Below are 23,075 nucleotides of genomic sequence, written 5' to 3' on the forward strand. Positions count from 1 at the left end.
AATGACAAATTTTTGAAGTAGTTTGCATTTTTATAAGTGACTCTTACCAAGTAATTACATAGCTATAGTTTCTACTTTAAACGGCAGCTTAAGAATTGAAAATTCGTGGTAGCGCTCTTTTGTTTTGGTGCAGGTAAGTGCCCCACCCACTTTCTGGGAAGAATAGGTACAATGTATCTAAGTAGCTCAGTTCGTTTCTGCCGTTGATCGAACATCGGTTGTTCAGCAGCTGTATTTTGTTAATTCAGGAGTAGTTTCACAGGATGGTTTGGTTGTCTATCGAACGATTTGGTGACGTATTCTTTCATTTGGTAGCCTCCGAGCTATATTTTCAAAGCTTAGCTTAGCTTAGCAATTTTTTGGACCATTGTGTCAGAATGAGTGTGACCAGTAACCGGTATTGCAGCCAAGGGTGTAATACTAGGCTGACTTCATTTAAGTATGACGAACATTCTATTTGTTTTCACTGCCATGGACATGACTTGCGAAGAATGTAAGGATTGGGCCGTAAGTAAATGGAAAGTGTTGACCAATCATTTGGATAAATTAGAGAAAGCTAGGCTTAGGAAAGTGGCTGCTAGAACTGAGGCTAGAGCTTGTGTGTCCTGTACCCCTAAACCAGTATTTTCTACACCTTTGACTTCTCGTTTCCTGATTCCTACGTCTCTCGCTCTCCCTACAATTCCGTTACAGGCAGTCCCCGGTTATCGGCTGGCTTCCGTTTCTGAGGGTGTGATGATAACCGAAAATCGGCGAATTCCGATGCTTTTTCAGCGATTTTCGGGGGTTATCGGCGCCAAAAAGCGCCGATTTTCGGTTATCAGTGCCTCAGTTAGGTATGTATCGGCGCCAATATACAATTATTGGCGCCGATAACCTGAAACCAGCAATTTTTGGCGCTGAAAATTGCAGATTTTTGTCGCTAGACAAGCCCCATAAAACCAGATCGCTGTTAACCGAGCCGCCGTTAACCGCGGACTGCCTGTACCTGGCTCCCTTTCCTCTGAACCTAGTGCCATCGCCAGTCTCGAAGCTCGGGTGAATAAGAAATTCGATGTTTTAGTAAGAACTGTTGCTCAGATAGGATCATAGTGCAACTGTCAGTGCAAGTGCTAGTGCCTGCACCCGGGTTAGTGTTGTGGAGGGGGTGGCTACTCGTCCCACCGATGCTCCTAGATGGAGGTCTCTGCCAAACTCCCCTGCACCTGGGAGGTCATTGGGATTTGCCCACAAGTAGTTGCTTCCTCAACTGAACCTGTTGCTATATCCCAGGTTTTGGCAACCAAACGCTTGAAAGGTGTCCAATTGGATCACACCTTATCTTCCAGTGGTCAGATTCCGAACCCAAAGGACACGGTCAACGTTTTCAGGAGCCTTCTAGGCCTTTGAAGAGCCATGTTGCGGACGCGCGTAGAACGGTAACTTGCAAGCGCCATAAGGATCAAGGGCCCTCTTGCAGCTATAGGGACGAGAGAGAACTCCCTTTGGACACCGAGCTCCCATTGGCTCGCAAGCGCCCATAGGCTCGCAAGCACCAATTGGCTCCCAGGCGCCAGTTGGCTACTAAGCGCCAATTGGGATCTCCCTCGCCCATTGGATCCAAGATCCCAGTGGCTCATGAGCCTGCTGCAGATTCAGTTCACGCTGTAGCTCCCAACATCCCGTTGGCTCCCAGCTCTTCAGCATTGGGATTCGAGTCTGAGACTCCAGATTCAGACATCCGTATTGCTGCAGGTCAACCTGTTTTGGTGCCTTCTGTGTCACAGATCCCCCAACGCTGTATCCTTTTCACCTGTCGCTGATCGTGTGAAGTCTGCAAGTACATCAGCACCCCAAGACTCTTCTTTGCTTCCCATTCACCAATGTTTGGACAACATCCTGGAACTGTTGAAGAACCCTCACCTTTGAAACCAGAAGAACCACAGCAAGATTTGGCACTTTTTGCTGTATCTTCAGCAGAGGAGGAACCTGAACCAGGACAGCCTTTATCAGCTTACACCTCATTATTGAGTTATTTTCTGTTCTGCTTCCCAACATATTTCTCCACCGTGGCCTCTTCTTCCCCGGGATCAGCGTTCTTGTTATGTCAATCCTCAAGTACCACTAGACTCCCGTAGATGCCCCTCTCTATTTCGTCCAAGAAAGCGTTGTCGGGGATAGACTCTTGGCTGTCGGAGAAGAGGGAGTTGGGCAAAGCTGTATTTTGTTCTCATTGGTTTTCCAAAAGGAGGTATGTATTCTATAACTGGGGAAGCTTCTTCCTTGGGAGTTTCTGCTATATTCATACATGCAGACTGGCGTGGAGTCCTGTCTTGTGCGGACAAGGCGATTCGAGATGGGGCACAGGAGTTAGATGTTCTTTTTTTGTCATGTATACTGAAGAAAAGAGACGTGTTCTTTCGCCACTAAAGGAGTGACACCATCCCAGAGATCTGCTCTTCTTTTTGCTCATCTGTACAAATCAGTTTTTTTTTCTAAAATGACATTAGAGCGGTTAGCTACAGAATTTCAAAAGGCTACTCATGACTTGCTTGCGCAGTTGTCCAAGCGAACGATGGAGTCTAACCGAACACCTGCTGTTTCACTTAATCCTTGGCGTCTCTCTTCTCTCCAGCCATGGCCCTTTCGAGGTAACGGAGGAAGAGCTTCCTCACACCCACACACGAATTCCAGATCAGTCCGCCCTATCAGCAAGAAGTCCTCATCTAGACCAGTCTCTAGCAAGTGAGACTTCGGTCCTCCATTTACATGTGGGCGCCAGACTCCTACACTTCTGGAGACAGTGGGAGGCCAGATCGGTAGAACCAAGGATATGCGATCCCCTTCAAGGAGACTCCATCTTTGTCACCTGTGCCCACCGCCTAAAGGTGTACTCAGTAGGCTCCGAGAGGTTTTTGGCCCTCTCAAAGGAAGTCACAGCTCTTTTCCACAAGAGAGCTGTAGAGGAGGTAGAAGACTTATCATCGGAGGAGTTTTACAACCGTCACTTTGTAGTCCCCAAAACCTCCGGGGGTTGGCAGCCAGTCCTGGATGTAAGCGCTGGTAACATCTTCGTCCAAACCACGAAGTTCAGGATGCAGACGAACAGCTCAGTTCTGGCTGCAATTTCTCAAGAAGATTGGATGGTCTCAATAGACGTGAAAGACGCTCACTTTCATATCCCAATACACCGGGATTCCAGGAACTTCCTGAGATTCGTCTTTCAGGACAAAGTTTTCTAATTTCGGGCTCCATGCTTCAGGTTGTCAACAGCTCCTCAAGTCTTCACCAGGTTCTCGCCCCTCTATCTCAATGTCTTCATCTAAGGGGCAAGAAAGTTTGTCTACATCTGGACGACTGGCTCCTACGATCATCATCCCAGAAGAAGTGCACGGAGGACCTTCTCAAAACTTTACAGTTAGCCTAGGAGTTGGCCATTTTAATCAACTAGGAAAAGTCCCAACTACTCCTTTCTCAAATGATAGTCTATTTGGGGATGAAGATAGACTCTTGGGCTTTTTGGGCTTTTCTGTCAGAGAAGAGAATACAGTCATGCACCCAAAAAGTCCATCATTTTCCGAGTCTTCAAACCTGCCCAGCCAACGACTGGATGAGCCTGCTAGGGACTCTCTCCTCCATAGAGATGTTCGTTCTTTTGGGGAGACTACATGTGAGGCCTTGACAGTTCTTTCTGAAGGCCATTTGGAACAGGAAGATTCTTCCAGATTCCTTCGTATTCCCCATCACACAGGAAATAAAAGATCTTCAGTGGTGGCTCGTAGAAGGAAGGTTCCACTCAGGGAAGTCCCTATCTCATCCGAACCTGAACCTTTCATTGTTCTCCGATGCATTGGACCTAGGTTGGGGAGTGACACTAGGACGATTGGAATTGTCAGGGAAGTGGTCCCTTCAAGAGAGGAAATTGCATAGATCTGAAAGATTTGAAGGCGATTCACCTGGAGCTTCAACATTTTGCTGCAGTAACTTGAAACTAAGTGATTGCAGTTCATTCCGACAACATGACAGCTCTGGCTTATATTAGAAACCAAGGAAGCATTCACTCTCTGTCTCTGTGCAAGTTAGCCAGGGATCTCCTTCTTTGGGCACACAACAACAATACACAGATTCTTACCCGCTATGTTCAGGGCAAGTTAAACATATTAGCGGACGAATTGAGCCATTGCAAGCAGGTTCTACCACGGAATGGTCACTGAATCCACAGGTGTGCACCAACCTGTGGAAACGGTATGGAACACTGTGGATAGACTTTTTGCAACATCCAGGAACCATTGCCTCCCCCGTATTGCTCTCTGGCACCAGACCCTCAGGCATGGGCAACAGATGCAATGCTGCAGGATTGGTCACACCTGGAAATGTATGCCTTCCCTCCGTTCAGTCTAGTAAGAGACATGATCAACAAATTCAAGACTTCTTATCATGCATCGATGATCCTAGTAGCTCCTTTTTGGCCTCAAAAGGCATGACCTTCTAGAACTTCTGTCGGACTTTCCACAGCTCCTTCCACAGAGGAAAAATCTCAGACAGCCTCACTTAACAGATATCATTAAGGTTTGTCCACTCTTGCTCTTACAGGCTTCAAACTGTCAGGAAGCTTGTCAGAGTGAAAAGGATTTCAAGAGAAGTTGCGAATGCTATGACAAAATGTAGATGCGAGTCGTCTTCAAGGCTCTACCAGGCTAAGTGGGCAGATTTAGGAGATGGTGTGAAGAACGTAACATCTCTTCTTCTTCTATCTATGTTGTCCAATTAGCCAAATTGTTACTTTACTTAGGATCTTCTAGAGCCCTTTCAATGTTTACGATAAAGGGTTACAGATCCATGCTGAGCTCTGTTCAAGTATAGAGGTGTGAACATCTCCTCAGACCTGGACATTTCAGACTTAGTCAAGTCTTTTTACACCAGAAAACGGAAGTCTGAGCAGCCCGTGTTTTGGAACCTAGACATAGTCCTGCATTGGTCGTCAGGCCCTCCTTTTGAACCTATGGAGGCGTCTACCTTTAGGGATCTGTCTAGAAAGACAATTTTCCTAATGTCTCTAGCCATAGCGAAAAGAGTCAGTGAGTTGCAAGCCCTGGACAAACAAGTTGGTTTTTTGCAAGGGACAGCTCTTTGCTCATATATTCTAGGCTTCTTAGCCAAAAACGAGAACCCATCTAACCCTTGGCTTCGTTCTTTTTCAGTCCAGAGTCTTGCAGAACTGGTGGGACCTTCGGAGCAAGAAAGAGTATTATACCCAGTGAGAACATTAAGATTCTACTTCAAGAGAACCAAGAATATCAGAGTGGATTCTCGTAACCTCTGGTGTTCTGTTAAGAACCCATTAAGTCCTCTCTCCAAGAATGCTATCTTTCTTTTTGAGAGGCATTATTATAGAGTCTCACTTGGGAATTCAGGAGAATAATTTACCGTTGTTAAAGGTAAAAGCACATGAGGTGTGGGCAGTAGCCACTTCGTTGACTTTTAAACGCAACCTCTCTCTAGCAATCCTGACACTACTGGTCATGTCCCTACAGGTCAAGATGAGCAACGACCAAGAGGCAGTATCTTCCTGCACTTGCTCTCTCCCCAGGTAAGGTTACAACAAGCATTACCACAATGTTAGCCTTTTTATATTTCAAATGCTTCCTTTATAATGTTTTTTTGAGTAGTTCATGTCCATTCTTCCCACTACCTAGCAATGTGGGATTCAGCTATGTACAGTCATACCTCGAAATTACGCGAGGTTAGGTTCCGGAACCCCTCGTGCAAGGTGAATTTTCGCGTAAGTTTGGCATGGTCTTTAAAAGTGCTAATAAATGTTTATTTCCAGAGTTTAAGTACTAAATATGACCCTAATCATGCTCCCAAAGTATTAAGCTAACTTTTAAATGAACTAAAGTTAGTGTAATTTTATTTAAAATTTAGCTTATTACCCTTAAAAAAGGAATACAGTAAATGGTTAACATAAAAATTGAGTACTGCACAGTTTCATAATAGTGCATTTACAGTATACTAATGTTACCCCTAATTCATGGGATGCCATTTTCTTTGTCACTTAGAGTAAAAGCCGTTTTCTTTGCGTCACTAGGCAAAACGTCACAGTCAACAAAAGTACAATTCCATAAAACATCGAAAACATGTACATAATGTTCGTAGAAGGTAGTACAGTACAGGTAAAATTCAATCAATTTAAAATTATATACTGTACAGGTAATGACGTACCAGAGAAATAATAAGTTGTAAAAGTATGTTTGAGCACTAACTACGAATGAGAGAGAGAGATATACTGTAATAAAGTAACTGTACTGCTTTTTTATCGTATTTATGCACAGATATATAAATACAAATTTTCCATTCTGATTTTACACCTAAAAACACTAAAACTTAAAAATTAAACACACTTTCTACAGGGGTATCATCTTTGAAAAATGCAGTAACTAAGGGTATCACATCTTGTAAAAGTACACGAACTGAACGTGCTGTAATTACATGCACATACAGATTGCACCAGCACTTTTCTCCGAGGTGAACAGAGTAATTTTCAAAGAATGACACTTATACAACTCTTAGTTACATCTCTGATATTACATTAACGAATTCATTTTATCAAGTGAGCGCGACTGAACAACCTCGTCTCAAGGTCATGTAAAGTCCTTGTGACAAAGACTTTGCAAATGGACATAATATTTGTATGATATATATGTACAGAAATAGAAATATAAATTTTCCATATCGATTTTACAGTTAAAAGCATGAAAACTTATAAATGTACTTCAAACATTAAACAAGCATTTTCTGCAGGGGTATCATCTTTGAAAAGTGCAGTAACTTTGCAAATGGGTATCACATCTTGTAAAAGTACACTAACTGAATGTGCTGAAATTACCTTTGCATCATATTTATGCATGTACAGAAATAGAAATACTGTAATACATTTTCGATTCGGATTTTACACATGAAAGCATGAAATGCATTTTTCATAGAGATTTTACACATGAAAGCATGAAATGCATTTTTCATAGAGATTTTGCACATTAAAACATGAAATGCATTTTTCATACAGATTTTACACATAAAAGCATGAAATGCATTTTCCATACAGATTTTACACATAAAAGAATGAAATGCATTTTTCATACAGATTTTGCACATAAAAGCATGAAAACTTGTAAATTACTTCAAAAATTAAACACCCACTTCTGCAGGGTTTCTCAAGAATTTCGTGTGTCTGTGAAAAAATCGCGTATGCCCATTAGTTAGGTTCCAGTGAAAAGTTTGTGTGTGTGTGAATTCGTGCAACTCGAATCGTGTAAGATCGAAGTATTACTGTAATTACTTGGTGAGTGTCATATATGAAAATGACATTTTTGTAGTAAAATAAGGTTTTATATATACTTACCAAGTAATTACATGAACAGAACCCGTTCCTCCTCCCCGCACATGAACATAGAGCATAAACAAACTGAACTCTTCAGCTATGTTGTGCCTACACCAAAACAAAAGAGCACTACTGCGAATTTTCAATTCTTCAGCTGTCGTTTAAAATAGAAACTATATCTATGTAGTTACTTGGTAAGTTTATATAAAACTTTATTTTATTATAAAAATGTCATATTTCTGGTGTTAATGAGTTATAAGAAAAATTTGCTTTCTTCTATTTCCAATTTCTGGTTTTATTTGCCAGCTGACTTTGGTAAGTAGCACAGTACTTTGCTGATCATTTTCTTTCATAACAGGTGTCATTAGATCCTCCAATCAAGCAGGGTCAGACTCGCTATCCATACTTGATCTTACTGTTTGCCAATGATGATGATGATCAAATTGAATTGCCCTTAACAGAGTAAGTAGTTTTATTTATTGCTAGGAATTGATAGGCATCCTTTCATCGTAAAAGCATTTTCTTTCCCATACAATATTTGTTAGCAAGTGGATGATAATATAATTTGGTTACTGGTTAATGTTTTAGAGTTGGTTTTTGGATTTTGATTACTGTATAGACTGGTAAACAAGTAACCTGTGATTAAAACTTGTAGATTATTTTTTGTTTGTTGTCTATGGAGTTTAATGGAACTTCAACATGATTTAACAGTTAATAGACAGTAGTAGGTAAAGGTGTAGAATTTTTCATTCTCAAGAATATTGAAGGCAAGTATTTGCAGTAATTTTTCATGAGTTTATTAGAAAATTATTTTTGAAATGAACCTTACCTCTCCATTTTATAGCTTTTACTTCCACGTCAGTGGGAGTTCGACAGATTGAAACAGAAAACAAGAACACTCAGTTTTCTACGAATAGCCTTCTTCTATCTATCTACTTCCCCCACCCCCCACCAGGGTACTAATAGGTACAAACACCTTTAGCTTTCAGTCTACTTCTATCTCCAGGTTTGGTAGGAGTTCAGCAGATGCACTTTGTTTTTCTGTTGGTTTGTTTTTTTATTTGTTTAATATTCGGTATGATCCTGTAAGGTAAGAGTTGCCATAAGAGGCAGTATTAAACTTTTATTATCTTCAGGATATATTTGGTTGAGGAAAAGTTATGATTGGATGACTATGTGAATTGTAATTGAACGAAATGTGGTAATTGATTGTTAACAAAGAGAGCTTGGTAGGTTGTAGAAATAACTATAGAGGATAGTACTAGTAATATTTAAGTTGAAGGGATGCATGTCTTGTCTGCTTTCCCATTTAGTAACTGGTTAGGTCCTCTGCTACTTCTCTTCGATCTGTTACTCCATGTGAGCTTCCCATCGGTTCAGGGTGTTAGATTTGACAGGTGGAGTCGTTTTTATTGTTATTGTTAGTGTGTTATTTTCTGTACTGCCCTCCCGAGAGTATAGGGAAGTTCGGGTTGTCTCCCGTGTTGGAGGAAGGGTCAGCACCCCTGCTTTTTATTGCCTTGTCCTTGGCACATCCTGTCTCACTCCCTTGTGGCATGGAGTGACAGGGAACTTGGACATGTCAGAAAGTGGTATGGATCTGTACCTGTTGTCCCCTTCCTCTGTTCAGTCTGGTATGGCACTGGGTCCCGACATTTGTGGTGTAAGGAATTTGTATTCATATAGGAATAAAATTCTTAGCTGCCTTAGCTTATAAGGCATACAGGTAGTGTTCGAGTTATGATAATTCAACTTGCGATAATTCATTTTATGATGGGGTTAGCAATTAATATCGATAGGACAATATTTTGAAAATACATTTTGTTCATGACACTTACCTGACAGATATATATATAGCTGTATTCTCCGAAAGGACCGACAGAAATTCAAAAACTTACGGCACACGAGATGGGCCAGGTGGTTAGTACCCATTCCCGCCGCTGGGAGGCGGTATCAGGAACCATTCCCATTTTCTATTCAGATTTTCTCTGTCGCGGTATTGTCAACACCTGTTGTCAATACCTCCGCTGTTGGATTTAAGTAAACTTTTTCCACTAAGTATTCTGATTGTCTTTTGGTATTTGGACTTTGGCTTTGTGGATAGGCATACGCTTCTTTGGACTGTTTTGATTTTGGTTTTGGCTTTTCCTTGAACAGAGATGTCTGGATCTAGTTCTGCTAGTTTCAGGGTGTGTGTTGTTCAGGAGTGTAAGGTGAGGCTGCCGAAAGCTTGGTGAACCCTCACACAGTATGCATGAGATGTAGAGGGCATGTCTGTATGTTGGATGATCGCTGCAAGGAGTGTGAATCGTTGCCTGATTCTGATTGGAAGGCGTCACGATTCTTACGTTCGCAAGCTAGAGCGTGATCGTGTGAGGAGGTCTTCCTCCAGGAGTGTGTCGGTAGGTGGGAGTCAGGGTATTAATTTATCTCCTGTTAACCCTACTAATGCTTCTCCTTTCCCTGTAGAGTCGCCTTCTAACCCTGTGATTGCGTCTGGGAAGGTAATGCCCTTTGATGAGATTTTGAACTCCATTCGTACCTTGGAGTCTAAGGTGTTGGCGATCGAAAGTGCAGTGAAGTGTAGTGATCCCCCAGTGTTGTGGAGGGGCGTCAGATCGGCCCTATAATGCCTCTAGGTCTAGACCTCTGCCGAACTCCCAGGACTTAGGGAATGGGCATGTCGAAAGCCGCAAGAGGGTTACGGGGACCCCACCGATCTGGCGTCCCTTCGGCAGGCCTTGTTGACGTCTCCCAGGCTGCCAGGATCGTGCTCGCGCACGGATCCTTAAGGATTGTTTTTCGTCCTCCGAGCGTCCTCTCCACTTAAGGGTCACGTTCTCGGTTGGACTCTCCCTTTCAAGAGGAGCAGCGTTGAAGAGGGCGCTTCTTCTCCTCTTTCTCGTGCCTTAGAATCTTCTCCCGACTGGCTGCGAGATTTGCCGCCGCAGAAGAGGACCAGGATTTCTTCGGAGGAGGGCGTTGCTGAACGTCCCAGCCGCACCAAGAAGAGAGCCCTGTCGCTCTTGGTAGAAGGAGGAGGGCGTCTCCTTCCCCTCTTCTTCTCATAAGAGCAGCCCTTCTCCTGAGAGGGCTTCTCTCCTTGAGCGTCTTATCCAAGATATGCAGCGGCAGTTAGCTTCCCTTCTCGCTGCTAAGGAGAAGCAACCTGTGGGCGCCGCAAGATTTGTCGCTGCCAGTTAAAAGATCTAAGAGGTCTCCCTCTCCTTCTCTTCGTTTGTCTCTCTCCCCTGCGGCTTCTCGTAGTCACCCTCATCGTTCTGGATCATCAGCTCTCCTTGCCCCGTCGTGACTCGCTGGTTGATCAGGGCGCTCCTCTTGCAGCTCGGCTTGCTGCTGTAGTAAGAGACCAAGACGCTCTTCTTGCCTCTCCTCCTGCTTCTCTCTCTGTTTTTGGCGTTCGCAGGACGCCCCCCAGGGCGCTTCGTTTTCCCGATCCCTGCATGATGCTCTCCAGGACTCGCCAAGAAGCTCGGCTCGCTCGTCGGGACTCTCGTCAGGGCGCTCGGCAGCTTGTAAGACAGGACGCTCTTCAGGGCGCCGCGGCTGCTTTGAAGCAGGACGCCTCGTCAGGGCGCTCATCAGGGCGCTCGTCAGGGCGCTCCTCAGGGCGCTCATCAGGGCGCCGGCAGGGCGCTCCTGTGCGAGTTGTTCCTGAATTTTCTGCTTTCTTCCCACGAAGAGGTCTCTGGGGCAATTGGACCCAAAGGTCTTTGTTTCTCTCTAGCCCGGAAGACTCTCCTGTCGCTCCTGTCGAAGAGGCGGTTGTCTCAGGAGTCGGACTCTGCTGAACAAGAGCCCCTCTTTCGTCTTTCTCCGACTACAGGATTTTGGCTAGTATGTAAGGAGCTTTTTCCTGATAAATTTCAGCCTTCTGCTCCTCTTTCCCCTCCTTCGCAGTTAGCTTCTTGAAGGTGAGAAATCGCCAAGCTTCCTACAAATGAAGACTTCGTTGGCTACAAGAAAAGCTCTCAAGAGGGTCAATGCATGGATGGAAGATAGGAAGTCTCAAGGAAATCTTCCTTCGCTCTCCCCGTCTAGATTGTGCGGGAAAGCGGGAATGTGGTATGAGACGGGAGAGGAAATTGGCTCTAGAGTTCCTTCTTCCTCTCAAGGTGATTTTGCGAGCCTCGTGGATGCGTCAAGGAGGTCTCTTCTTTCTTCAGCTAAGGTGTCTTGGACTCTTTCTGAAACCGACCACCATCTGAAAGGCCTCTTCAAGTCGATGGAGGTTTTTAACTTTCTGGACTGGTGCTTGGGGCCTTGGACTTAAGGACTCGTAGTCCGGACTCTATTTCTCTGGGGAGCTGTCCAGTGTACTGTCGTGCATGGACAAGGCCGTCAGGGATGGCGCTGATGAACTGGCTTCTCATTTTGGTACAACCCTCCTAAAGAAGAGGGCTTTGTACTGCAATTTCGCTGCCAAGTCAGTTTCTCCTGTTCAGAGGGCTGAGTTACTTTTGCCCCTCTTTCTAGCCATCTCTTCCCCAGCCGCTTGTCAAGGATCTCGCCTCCAGCCTTAAGGAGAAGGCTACTCAGGATCTCCTTGCTCAATCTTCCAGACGTCCTAGTGTCCCTTCTACGTCTTCGCAAGGACTTCCCCCGAAGAGACAGAAGCCCTTTCGTGGGAGATCTTCCTCCTCTAGACCTTTTTCGCGAGGAAGAGGTCTCTCCAGAGGCGGAGCCCCTTCTTCCCAAAGGGGCAAGAAGTGATTTTCTCACCTCCAGACACCAGTAGGAGCCAGGCTTCTCCTGTTTTGGAAGCCTGGAAAGTAAGAGGGGCGATTCCTGGTCCCTCAATGTGATCAAAAAGGTTACAGGATCCTGTTCTCTCAAAAACCCCTGTCCTCTTCTCCCCCAGAGATCTGTCGCCTTCTTACCGACCGGAAAAGCAACAGATCCTTTTAGATCTGCTGGAAGATATGATTCAGAAGAGAGCAATAGAGCGAGTCCTGGATCTGGAGTCTCAGGTTTTACAACCGTCTCTTCCTGGTTCCAAAACAGTCAGGGGGTGGAGACCAGTCCTGGACGTCAGCAGACTGAACAACTTTGTCGTCAAAGAGAAGTTCAAAATGGAGACGCCTCAGTCGGTTATCAATGCACTGCGACCAGGCGATTGGATGGTCTCTCTCGACCTTCAGGACGCGTATTTTCATGTCCCCATTCATCCTCAATCGAAAGTTTTTGAGGTTTGTCCTGAAGGGAAGAGTGTACCAATTCAGAGCTCTCTGTTTGGTCTGAGTACAGCTCCTATGGTTTTCACAGTCCTGATGAGAACGTTGCCCGGTGGCTTCATCTTGCCGGAGTAAGGATATCGCTCTATCTGGATGACTGGCTCATCCGAGCCACATCGAACAAAGGTGTCTGGAGGACTTGCATTCGACTTTGGAACTGGCGAGTCCCTGGGACTTCTTGTGAATTTAGAGAAGTCTCATCTGATCCCCTCTCAGTCCATTCTTTATCTGGGGATTCGGATGGATTCAGCGGGTTTTGAGCCTTTCCATCCCAGGACCGTCAGCAGCACTGCTTAGTAAAAGTTTCGGCCTTCCTGGGAAAGAAACATGCTCGGTGAGGGAATGGATGAGTCTGCTGGGGACCATTTCATCACTGGAAAGTTTGTTTCCCTGGGGAGGTTGCATCTCAGACCCCTACAGTTCTTTCTTACAGACAACTGGAAGAACAAGGAGGACTTAGGCAAGGTCTCTCAGGATCTCTCTCTCTGTCAAAGGACCATCTTGGTGGTGGCTCGATCCTGTAAAGTTGGCAGAAGGGGTCTCTCTCTATCTTCAGAGCCCGACCTAGTGTTGTTTTCCGACGCGTCCATGTCGGGATGGGGAGCAACACTGGGGGGAGGAAGTGTCAGGCACCTGGAAAGGGGAACAGGTGTCCTGGCACATAAATCTCAAAGAACTGAAAGCGATTTTCCTGGCTCTTCAGTTCTTCCAGGATCAAGTTGCAGGTCGGGTGATTCAAGTCAACTCCGACAACACCACGGCCCTGGCGTACCTCAAGAAACAGGGAGGTACTCATTCCGGTCCCTGTTCTTGATCGCCAAGGAGATCCTGCTTTGGGCACATTCTCACCAGGTGACGATTCTCACTCGTTTTGTTGCAGGGGAGTCGAGAATGTTCGCACGACCTTCTCAGTCGACAACATCAGCTGCTGCCAACAGAATGGACTCTGAACGCAGAAGTGTGTCAGGATCTTTGGAAACTTTGGGGACGTCCCTAGTGGACGTTTCGCGACTTCAAGGACCACAAGGCTGCCCTTTACTGCTCTCCTGTTCTCGACCCGGGAGCCCTAGCAATAGACGCCTTTCTCTGGGACTGGAAGGGTCTAGATCTGTACGCCTTTCCCCATTCAAGATTCTGGGGAAGTCGTCAGAAAGTTTGTAGCCTCAGAAGGGACGAGAATGACTTTAATCGCTCCTTTTTGGCCTTCAGCAGAATGGTTCCCAGAGGTCATGTCTCTCGTGGTAGACTATCCAAGAACGCTTCCTTTGAGAACAGATCTTCTCAAACAACCCCACTTCGAGAGGTACCACAAAAACCTTCCCGCTCTGAGTCTAACTGCATACAGACTATCGAAGTTGCTCAGAGCGAAAGGTTTTTCTAGACCAGTGGCTAAGGCGATCGCTAACGCCAGGAGAGCCTCTTCCAGCGCAGTGTACCAGTCCAAGTGGATCATTTTCAGGAGGTGGTGTAAACTTAAGGGAATTTCCTCCACCACGACCTCTCTTTCCCAGATAGCAGACTTCCTTTTATATCTGAGAAAGGATTTGAAACTGGCAGTCCCTACCATCAAAGGCTATAGGAGTATGCTGTCAACGGTCTTCAGGCATAGAGGCCTGAACTTATCGGACAATAAAGACCTTCATGATCTTCTTAGGTCTTTTGAGACGTCTAAGGTAGCCTCCCCTAAGTTACCTTCGTGGAATTTAGATATAGTTCTAAAATTCCTGATGTCGAAGAGGTTTGAACCTTTAAATTCTGCTTCCTTCAGAGATGTAACAAAGAAAGCTATTTTCCTAACTGCTCTGGCGACGGCGAAGAGAGTTAGTGAACTTCAAGCGTTCAGCAAGATTATAGGTTTCAGAGGCCCTGATGCTGTCTGTTCTCTGAGCCCTATTTTTCTTGCTAAGAATGAGAACCCGTCTTCCCCTTGGCCCAGGTCCTTGAAATTAAGGGCTTGACGGACATCACTGGACAAGAACCTGAGAGAACCCTATGTCCTGTCAGGGCTCTAAAATTTTATTTGCAGAGGACCCAGGGTTGTAGAGGTCCTTCTAGCAATCTCTGGTGCTCCGTTAAGAGGCCTGAGTTACCTCTCTCGAAAAATGCCCTGGCGTTCTTTCTCTGAAGCACCATCATAGACGCCCATTCCAGTGTGCTAGATGAAGACTTGAGAACTTTGAAGGTTAAGGCTCACGAAGTGAGAGCCATTGCTACCTCAGTGGCCTTCCAGAAAAACCAGTCTCTCAATGACATTCTGGGTGCCACTTTTGGCGAAGCAATTCGGTCTTTGCTTCTCATTATCTCACAGAAGTGAAGACGTCCTATGAGAATTGCTGTGCGCTGGGGCCTTACGTTTCCATAAATACGATCTTGGGAACAGAAAGCGACTCTCATCCTCTCCTTTAGTTTTGTTTTGGTGTGTTTTAATATTTTTTGTGTTGTTTTTTATGGTCGTTGGGTCTCCACCAGTGGTGGTCGCCCCAGTCCTTAGTTTATGTTAATCTTTTAACGTAACTAGGCTTGGTCAGGTGGTTGTTAGTTTGTCGCTTACCCTCATAGTAAGGTCATATGGTCTAGTCACATTGTGGTCTCGCCCCGTTGACAGATCATCTAGATTCCACCAGCTCTATAGGTCTCTACCTCGCTGGAGTTTTCTAGTAAAGCAGAAGCAGGCTTGGGTGACAGTAATCACGAAGTCAGCAATGCTAACAGGTAAGAACCAAGGTTTCAATCGCCTACATAGTTTTGTTTCCTAAATCTATTCTGTCTCTTCCCACCTCCAATGGTGGGATTCAGCTATATATATATCTGTCAGGTAAGTGTCATGAACAAAATGATATTTTTATGATAAAATAAAGTTTGTTCATACTTACCTGGCAGATATATATAATCATAGTACCCGCCCTCCTCCCCCTCAGGAGACAGTAGTTCTAGTTTCTAGAAAATCTGAATAGAAAATGGGAATGGTTCTGATACCCGCCTCCCAGCGGCGGGAATGGGTACTAACCACCTGGCCCATCTCCATTGTGCCGTAAGTTTTTGAATTTCTGTCGGTTCCTTTCGGAGAATACAGCTATATATATATCTGCCAGGTAAGTATGAACAAACTTTATTTTATCATAAAAATATCATATTTTAAAATTTTGCGCATGACTAGTGCAGGCAACAGCATACAATCAGGCAGCGTACAGTGTACGATTCATTGGCCAGAGAGGCTGGAATAGGTACATAAATTCACTGAGCCGACCTCACTTGCTCGCGTTGTGTAGAAAGTTAAAATAGGTCAGTGTTCATTTGTGATTTTTGTGCGTTTGTAAAAAACTCTAAAACTCAATTTTGTACATATAACTTACCTGGTAATTATATATAGCTGTAGTCTCTGACGTCACGGCAGAAAATTGAAAAAATCGCGGCAGCGCTAATGAATGGTCACGTGATACCCTTCCCACCGCCCTCTACAGGTGAGTGAGAGGAACCATAACCCAAACTCTTCATATGTTTCTGCCGTGTTGTACCGTGGCCGGTGCAGCTTAGCAGAGAATTATCGCTGATTCTTTTCGTTGGACATTGTTGGTGATGTACAATTGTTTGATTTGAATCTTTGGCAGACATTGTTTGTACTTAGCTTTTTTCATCCCTGCTTCCTTATTTAGCATTATGTCGGACACTGGTCCCTCGGTGTATAGGTTTTGTAGCAAGGGCTGCAAAACTAGATTAGGAAAATTACCATTGACCCTCATTCTGTGTGTTCGGTGTAGAGGACAGGTTTGTTCTGGTATCGTTAACCTGTGAAGAATGTAAGAATTTGTCAGGGGAAGAATGGAAGATTTTAAATGCTTATCTGAGAAGGCTTCAAAAAGAGAGAGCTAGAAAAGCTTCAGCTAGGACTTCCTCTTTATCCTCCCGTGATAGTCAGGATGTATCTTTTTCGGTTATTAACCCTGATATTCCTTCTAACAAATCTCCTATCCCAGACCCGTTATTCCTGAACCCGATACCGTGGCCAGTCTTAAGACGCAGATGGATGCGCGTTTTAGTGTTATGCTTGCTGCCATGGAGCGGATGAGTAAGTCTTTGGTAGTAAGAAGTGTAGTGTCTTGTGATAGTGCAGTGGAGGAGCTGGCTGTTCGGCCCACTCATTCTCCTAGGCCTGGACCTCTGTCAAACTCCCCAGCACCAGGGAGGAGGCAAGTCAAAAGCCCAAGGGAGGTGAGTGGGACCTGCCCCGAGCAGTTGGCCCCTCAAGCAGTCCTGTTGCCGCTTCCCAGGATGCAGATGTTAGCCATAGAAAAGGCACATCAAGGAGGTGTATGTCTTCAGTATGTCGAGTGAGGATTCGCCTAAGAGAGGTTGGCGCCAGTAAAGATGTCTCGAGACCATTCAAGAGGTCTAGGTTGGCATCTCCTTTGGCAGTTCCCAAGAAAAGAGTGGCGCTTCAAGATCAACCTCCTTCGTGTAGTTTTTGGGAGGAGCCCAATGTTTTTCGCATTCGTTGATTCGGGAGACGAGGCATGTGTTGGAATCGCGGAGACGTTTGCGTAAGCAGAGAGTGGTGTCGTCTTCGCCTGTTGTTGCTGCTTCTGGCGTGATTGCTGCATCTAGCGCCACCTGCCATGCGCCATCCTTTGTTTCGCCTGGTTCATCACGCCATACGCCACCCTTGAAATCCTCCTGGCGCCATCACGCGAAAAATTGTTTCTCCTGGTGACTCGTCAAGCTCCAACACCTGCAGTCTCCGTTACCTCGTTCAGTTCCAAGCATTCTCCTTCTTCCGCCTTGCCTCAAGATTTGTTTTTGGGCGGAAATGAATAGGAAGCTTGATAGTATTCTCGGCTTTGTGGAAAAAGTGATCCTTCCGTGAACGAACTGCAAGTTGCTTCGATTTCTAAGGATGCCCCTTCATCGAATGTGCGGCTTCCACGAGCGATCCTGTGCTGCATTCTCCTCGAAGACGAATCTTCCTCCATCTAGATCCTTGGCTCTTTCTCCAATTTCTGGTGGTGATGTTGCTTCGAATCGAGGCGGTTGAGGTACAACCAGAGAAAGAGAAGCCTTTATTGAGCTATAAGCAACTGCTTCAGTATTTTCTGGAGAATTTTCCGGATTCCTTTTCACCAGTATCCCCAGCTTCTCCGAATCTCAATACGCTCGTGATAATAGGGCAGACACTTCGCTGGCTACCAAATTAGTTCTTTCTATTTCGCCAAGAAAGGATTGAAGAAAATGGAGGAGTGGCTTGCAGAGAAGAGGAACAAGGGAAGACTGTGTTTTGTTTTCCCCCTTCAAAATTGTCGCCTCGTCGTGGTGGTTGGTTAGAGACTGGAGAATCTTTCTCGTTGGGAGTAGCTGCCTCCTCCCAAGGAGATTTCTCTAGTTTGGTAGGTTCGCCAGGAGGTCGGCTCTTAATTCAGCCAAAGTATTCTTTTTCTACATCGAATTTGATCACCTCTGCAAGAATGCTTTTAAGATTTTGGAAGTTATAAGTTTCCTCGATTGGTCGGTTGGAGCTCTTGGAAGGAAACTAAAAGCTTGCGCCTTTCAGGACGATCAGTTCGCTTCCCTGTCCGGCGTGTTAGCTTACATCGACAGGAGCATTAGAGATGCGGCTATGGAACTCTCTTCCATGATTACGTTAGGTATTCTCAAGAAACGTGAACTATAGTGTTCTTTCACCACTAAAGGTGTCTCTCGGTCCCAGAAGTCAGCTTTGTTGTTCGCTCCTTTAGATAGGAAACATCTTTTCCCGAGGGAAATAGTATCTGAGATCGCCGACTCTTCAACAGAGGGCAACTCAAGACTTGCTGGCACAGTCCACCAAGAAGCCTAAACCGTTGCCTTCAACAGTTGCTCGCCGACAACGCCGACAGAGAAATCTCAAGGTCGGCCCTTTCGTGGAAGAGCCCCTGCTAAATCGTTTCCCAGATCAAGAGGGAGAGGTCGTTTTGTACCTAAAGCGATCAAACCCTCCGACAAGAAGTGAGAGTGCCTCCTTCACTCACCAGTAGGAGCCAGACTGTCAGCTTTCTGGACAGTCTGGGAAGAAAGGGAGCAGAACCTGGACAGTCTCAGTTTTAAAGGAAGGCTATTCAATTCCATTCTTGAAGGACCCTCCTTTGTCCAGGGAACCAGTGGTCTTAATGGCTTATTCTCTAGACTCAGAGAAATGTTGTGCTCTAGAGAAAGAAGTGTCAGCTTTGCTAGAGAAAGAAGCAATAGAGAAAGTTCTCCCCTTTCTCCCCAGGATTTTACAATCGTCTCTTTGTAGTACCAAAGGCGCAGGAGGCTGGAGGCCAGTTCTAGATGTGAGTGCTTTGAACCTATTTGTCAAGAAGACAAAGTTTGTGATGGAAACCACTCAATCAATGCTGTCATCCCTTCTTCCAGGAGATTGGATGGTATCCATCGACCTCCAGGATGTGTATTTCCACATCCCGATCCATCCTGCTTCGAGGAAGTTCCTGACTTTGTGTTCAAGGGCTAAGTGTTTCAGTTCAGAGCAATGTGCTTCAGGTTTTTCACCAGAGTTTTGTCATCAGTGGCGAAGTGGCTACATCTGTTAGGGATCAGAACAGTTTTTTTATTTAGACGATTGGCTCCTGCGCGCGAAGAAGACGAAGGAAAGGTGTGTGAAGGATTTGGAAAAGACTCTTCATCTAACCGAAGAACTGGGACTTCTGGTAAATTGGCAGAAGTCACATCTGGTGCCATCTCAAGAATGAGTCTATTTGGGAGTTCAGATGAACTCGGTAGTTTTTCAGGCTTCTCTGTCGGTGGAGAGGGTAGAGTCGTGCCTGTTGAAAGTGCGAGATTTTCTGAAGAAGACCCAGTGCTCGGCCAATGAGTGGATGAGCCTTCTGGGGAAGTTGTCTTCCATGAGAACTGTTTGTGATTTTGGGGAGACTACATCTAAGGCCCCTTCAGTTCTTTTTAAGAGAAGTCTGGGACAGGAAGAAGAGCCCGACTCGTTTGTTTTTCAAATCTCAGAGGAGATAAAGGCAGACCTCAGTTGGTGGAACTCTCCAGAGAAACTTCAGGAAGGAATTTCACTGTTCCAAAGAACCCCAACCTCATCTTGTGTGCAGACGCTTCAGATCTAGGATGGGGAGCCACGTTAAGCAAGTTGGAAACAGCAGGCCGATGGAAGGAAGAACAACTTGGGTGGCACATCAATCTGAAGGAATTAAAGGCCATTCATTTAGCCCTTTTTAGAATTTTCTTCTTTGTGGTAAGGAACCAGGCAGTGATTGTCCAATCAGACAATACAACAGCTCTCGCATACATAAAAAAAAAGCAAGGAGGGACCCACTGCGTTCTCGCTATACCTGGTAGCGAGAGATCTTCTGTTATGGGCAAAAACGAACCAAACGACGTTGATGACAAGGTTCATTCCAGGAAAGCTCAATGTGAGGGCAGACGAGCTAAGCAGGAGCTTTCAAGTTCTCTCAACAGAGTGGATCTTAAATCAAGAAGTTTGCCTCCAACTGTGGAATCTATGGGGGTCGCCCTCTCATAGATCTGTTTGCCACCAAGAAGACAACTCAACTGCCTCTTTATTGCTCTCCAGTGCCGGACGAGGGGCAGTCTTCGTGGATGTAATGCTGATGGACTGGTCAGGTCTGGACCTTTACGCCTTTCCTCCGTTCAAGATGTTGAGAGCAGTTCTAACAAAAATGTTGTCCCACAAGGACGTGCGTATGACGCTGGTTGCTCCGTTTTGGCCAGCAAGGGAATGGTTTCCGGACTTGATAAGTCTTCTCGTAGACTTCCCGAGGCTTTTACCACCGAGAGTAAATCTACTCAGACAGCCTCACTTCCGAAGATTTCACGGAGGTCTATCCGCTCTTCAGCTAACTGCGTTCAGACTGTCGAACGTTGCCTCAGAGCTAGAGGTTTTTCGAGGAAGGTCTCTAGAGCCATCGCTAGAGCTCGCAGACAGTCCTCCACAGCAGTTTATCAAGCTAAGTGGTCAGTCTTCAGAGAGTGGTGCAGGAAGACTGGCACATCATCTTCTAAGACCACTGTAGAAGAGATCGCAGACTTCCTCCTGTATCTGAGTGTGGATAGGAAGCTGTCTTCGTCGTCGATCAAGGGCTACAGAGCAATGCTTTCGACAGTCTTTAGGCATAAGGGCCTGGATATTTCAAATGATAAGGACTTGTCAGATCTTATCAGATCGTTTGAAACATCCAAGAATTCCAGAGAGAGATTGGTTTCCTGGAATTTAGATGTGGTCTTGAAATGGCTTGTGGGCAGTAAGTTTGAGCCATTACCGTCTTGCTCTTTCAGAGACCTTTCGAGGAAGACAATCTTCTTGGTAGCTTTGGCTACAGCAAGGAGAGTCAGTGAGTTGCACGCCTTAGATAAGAGAATTGGGTTTTCTAGGGGTAAGGCAGTCTGTTCTTCATTGTTGAGTTTTTTGGCAAAGAATGAGACTCCGTCTAAGCCTTGGCCGAGATCCTTTTCGATCCCTGGTCTCTCGGATTTGGTGGGACCAGATGAAGAAGAAAGACTTTTATGCCCAGTAAGAGCATTAAAAGAATATTTCGAAAGGACTCAAGCAGTGAGAGGTCCTTCTCCTAATCTTTGGTGTTCTGTGAGGGATCCAAGTAGGCCTCTTTCGAAGAATGCTCTCTCCTTCTTTTTGAGAGACCTGATTGTAGAAGCTCACAACCAGGTAGAAGATGTGCAGCTTTAAATTTCTAAAGTTAAAGCACATGAGGTGAGAGCGGTCTCAACCTCGTTGGCATATAGGAGGAATCTTTCCTTAGATTCAATTATTCAAGCTACATTTTGGAAATGTAGGTCAGTGTTCGCGTCTCATTATTTGAGAGAGATTGAGACAATATATGATGGATGCAGTACGTTGGGACCGTTTGTGGTGACTGGCACGGTGTTGGGTAAGGGAATAAAGGAAGTCGATCCTTCCTTGTGATGCTTTCTCTTGCTTAAGGTTAGTGTTGTTGTTTTCTGGGATGTCTGGGGGTACATTGTGGCTAGGAGTACCCAACAGTCTTACATTTTGGGTAATATTTTTAAGGTACAGGTTATTGGTGACACCCCTTGTTCTATGTGTTTTTCGTGTACTGCGCCCTGGGCAGGGGCATTTATTTGGTTGGTTATCATGCATAGTCCACAGTGAGCCCTCGACTGGCATGTAGCCCTCTAGCACTTAACCCTCAGGTCTATATACCTAGTTGGTGCAAGTTGAGGATAGCAGATTAAGAGGCAGTATCCATCAAATCAGCTACCTCAACAGGTAAGGAACCATCATTGTGTTTTTTATTTTCACAATTGTCTAGACTTTTTCATATTAGCTGCCATGGCCCACCTCCATCAAGGTGCCAATCAGCTATATATATAATTACCAGGTAAGTTATATGTACAAAAATGTATTTTTATAATAAAATGAGGTTTTGTATATACTTACCTGGTAATTATATAATCAAAGTCCACCCTCCTCCCCTCCCATGGGCAGGTATGGCATAAACATATGAAGAGTTTGGGTTATGGTTCCTCTCACTCACCTGTAGAGGGCGGTGGGAAGGGGTATCACGTGACCATTCATTAGCGCTGCCGCGATTTTCAATTTTCTGCCGTGACGTCAGAGACTACAGCTATATATATAATTACCAGGTAAGTATGTACAAAACCTCATTTTATTATAAAAATACATATTTGTATCAGTATGTCTGCCAAACACCTAAGTGTGTTTCCTGCTGTTACTGTGAAAAAGAAGAGGCAGTCTATCACTTTGGAGCAAAAAATGAAAATTTTCAACCAGTATACCGCTGGAAAGCCCGTCGTGGTAATCGCACGCGACGAGCATCTATCGCAGTCAATGGTATCCACCATCCTTAAAGACAAGAAACGGATAGTGGACACTATAAAGGCATCTGCTACAGTTCATTCGACATTTATATCAAAGAAGAGGATAGGGCCTTTGGATGCTCGCATGCTTTTCAATGAACTAAAGAAAAAATATAATGATAACCACAACAAAAGTTTTGTAGCAAGTGCTGGATGGTTTTATCATTTCAAAACCGTCATAATTTTCAGAGTGTGAAAATTAGCTGTGAAGCAGCAAGCGCTGATGCTGAAGGAGCCGCTAAATTAAAGGATGCTTTACATAAGATCGCCACTGATGAAGGGTACTTGCTGGAACAAATCTTTAATGTCGACGAAACAGGACTGTATTGGAAGCGTGTGCCTCAACTGTCCTACATCCATAAAGAAGCAACAACGATGCCTGGGTTTGAGGCATACAAAGATCAACTGACTCCTCTGCTTGGGGGAAATGTGGCTGGGTATAAACTTAGGCCATTCTTGATTTATCATTCCAAAAATCCAAGGGTATTAAAGAGACTCAACAGGCATATGCTTCCTGTGCATTACCGTCATAATAAGAAAGCATGGATGACCACAATGCTGTTCAAAGACTGGTTTGTTCATTGCTTTATTCCAGA

At 45.0% G+C, this 23,075-nt stretch overlaps 1 protein-coding gene across 2 annotated transcripts in view; it reads left to right on the forward strand.

Moving 5' to 3' along the window:
* Ssrp (structure specific recognition protein) overlaps positions 1 to 23,075 on the forward strand; it is a 118,442-nt gene that overhangs the window by 12,275 nt on the left and 83,092 nt on the right. For both annotated transcript variants that reach the window (XM_067133971.1, XM_067133982.1), the window contains exon 6: positions 7,716 to 7,819. In XM_067133971.1, coding sequence (XP_066990072.1) covers positions 7,716 to 7,819 — 104 coding nt within the window. The remainder of the gene's footprint in view (positions 1 to 7,715; positions 7,820 to 23,075) is intronic.

This window comes from Macrobrachium rosenbergii, chromosome 3, assembly GCF_040412425.1.
Source record: "Macrobrachium rosenbergii isolate ZJJX-2024 chromosome 3, ASM4041242v1, whole genome shotgun sequence".
Lineage (NCBI taxonomy): Eukaryota > Metazoa > Arthropoda > Malacostraca > Decapoda > Palaemonidae > Macrobrachium > Macrobrachium rosenbergii.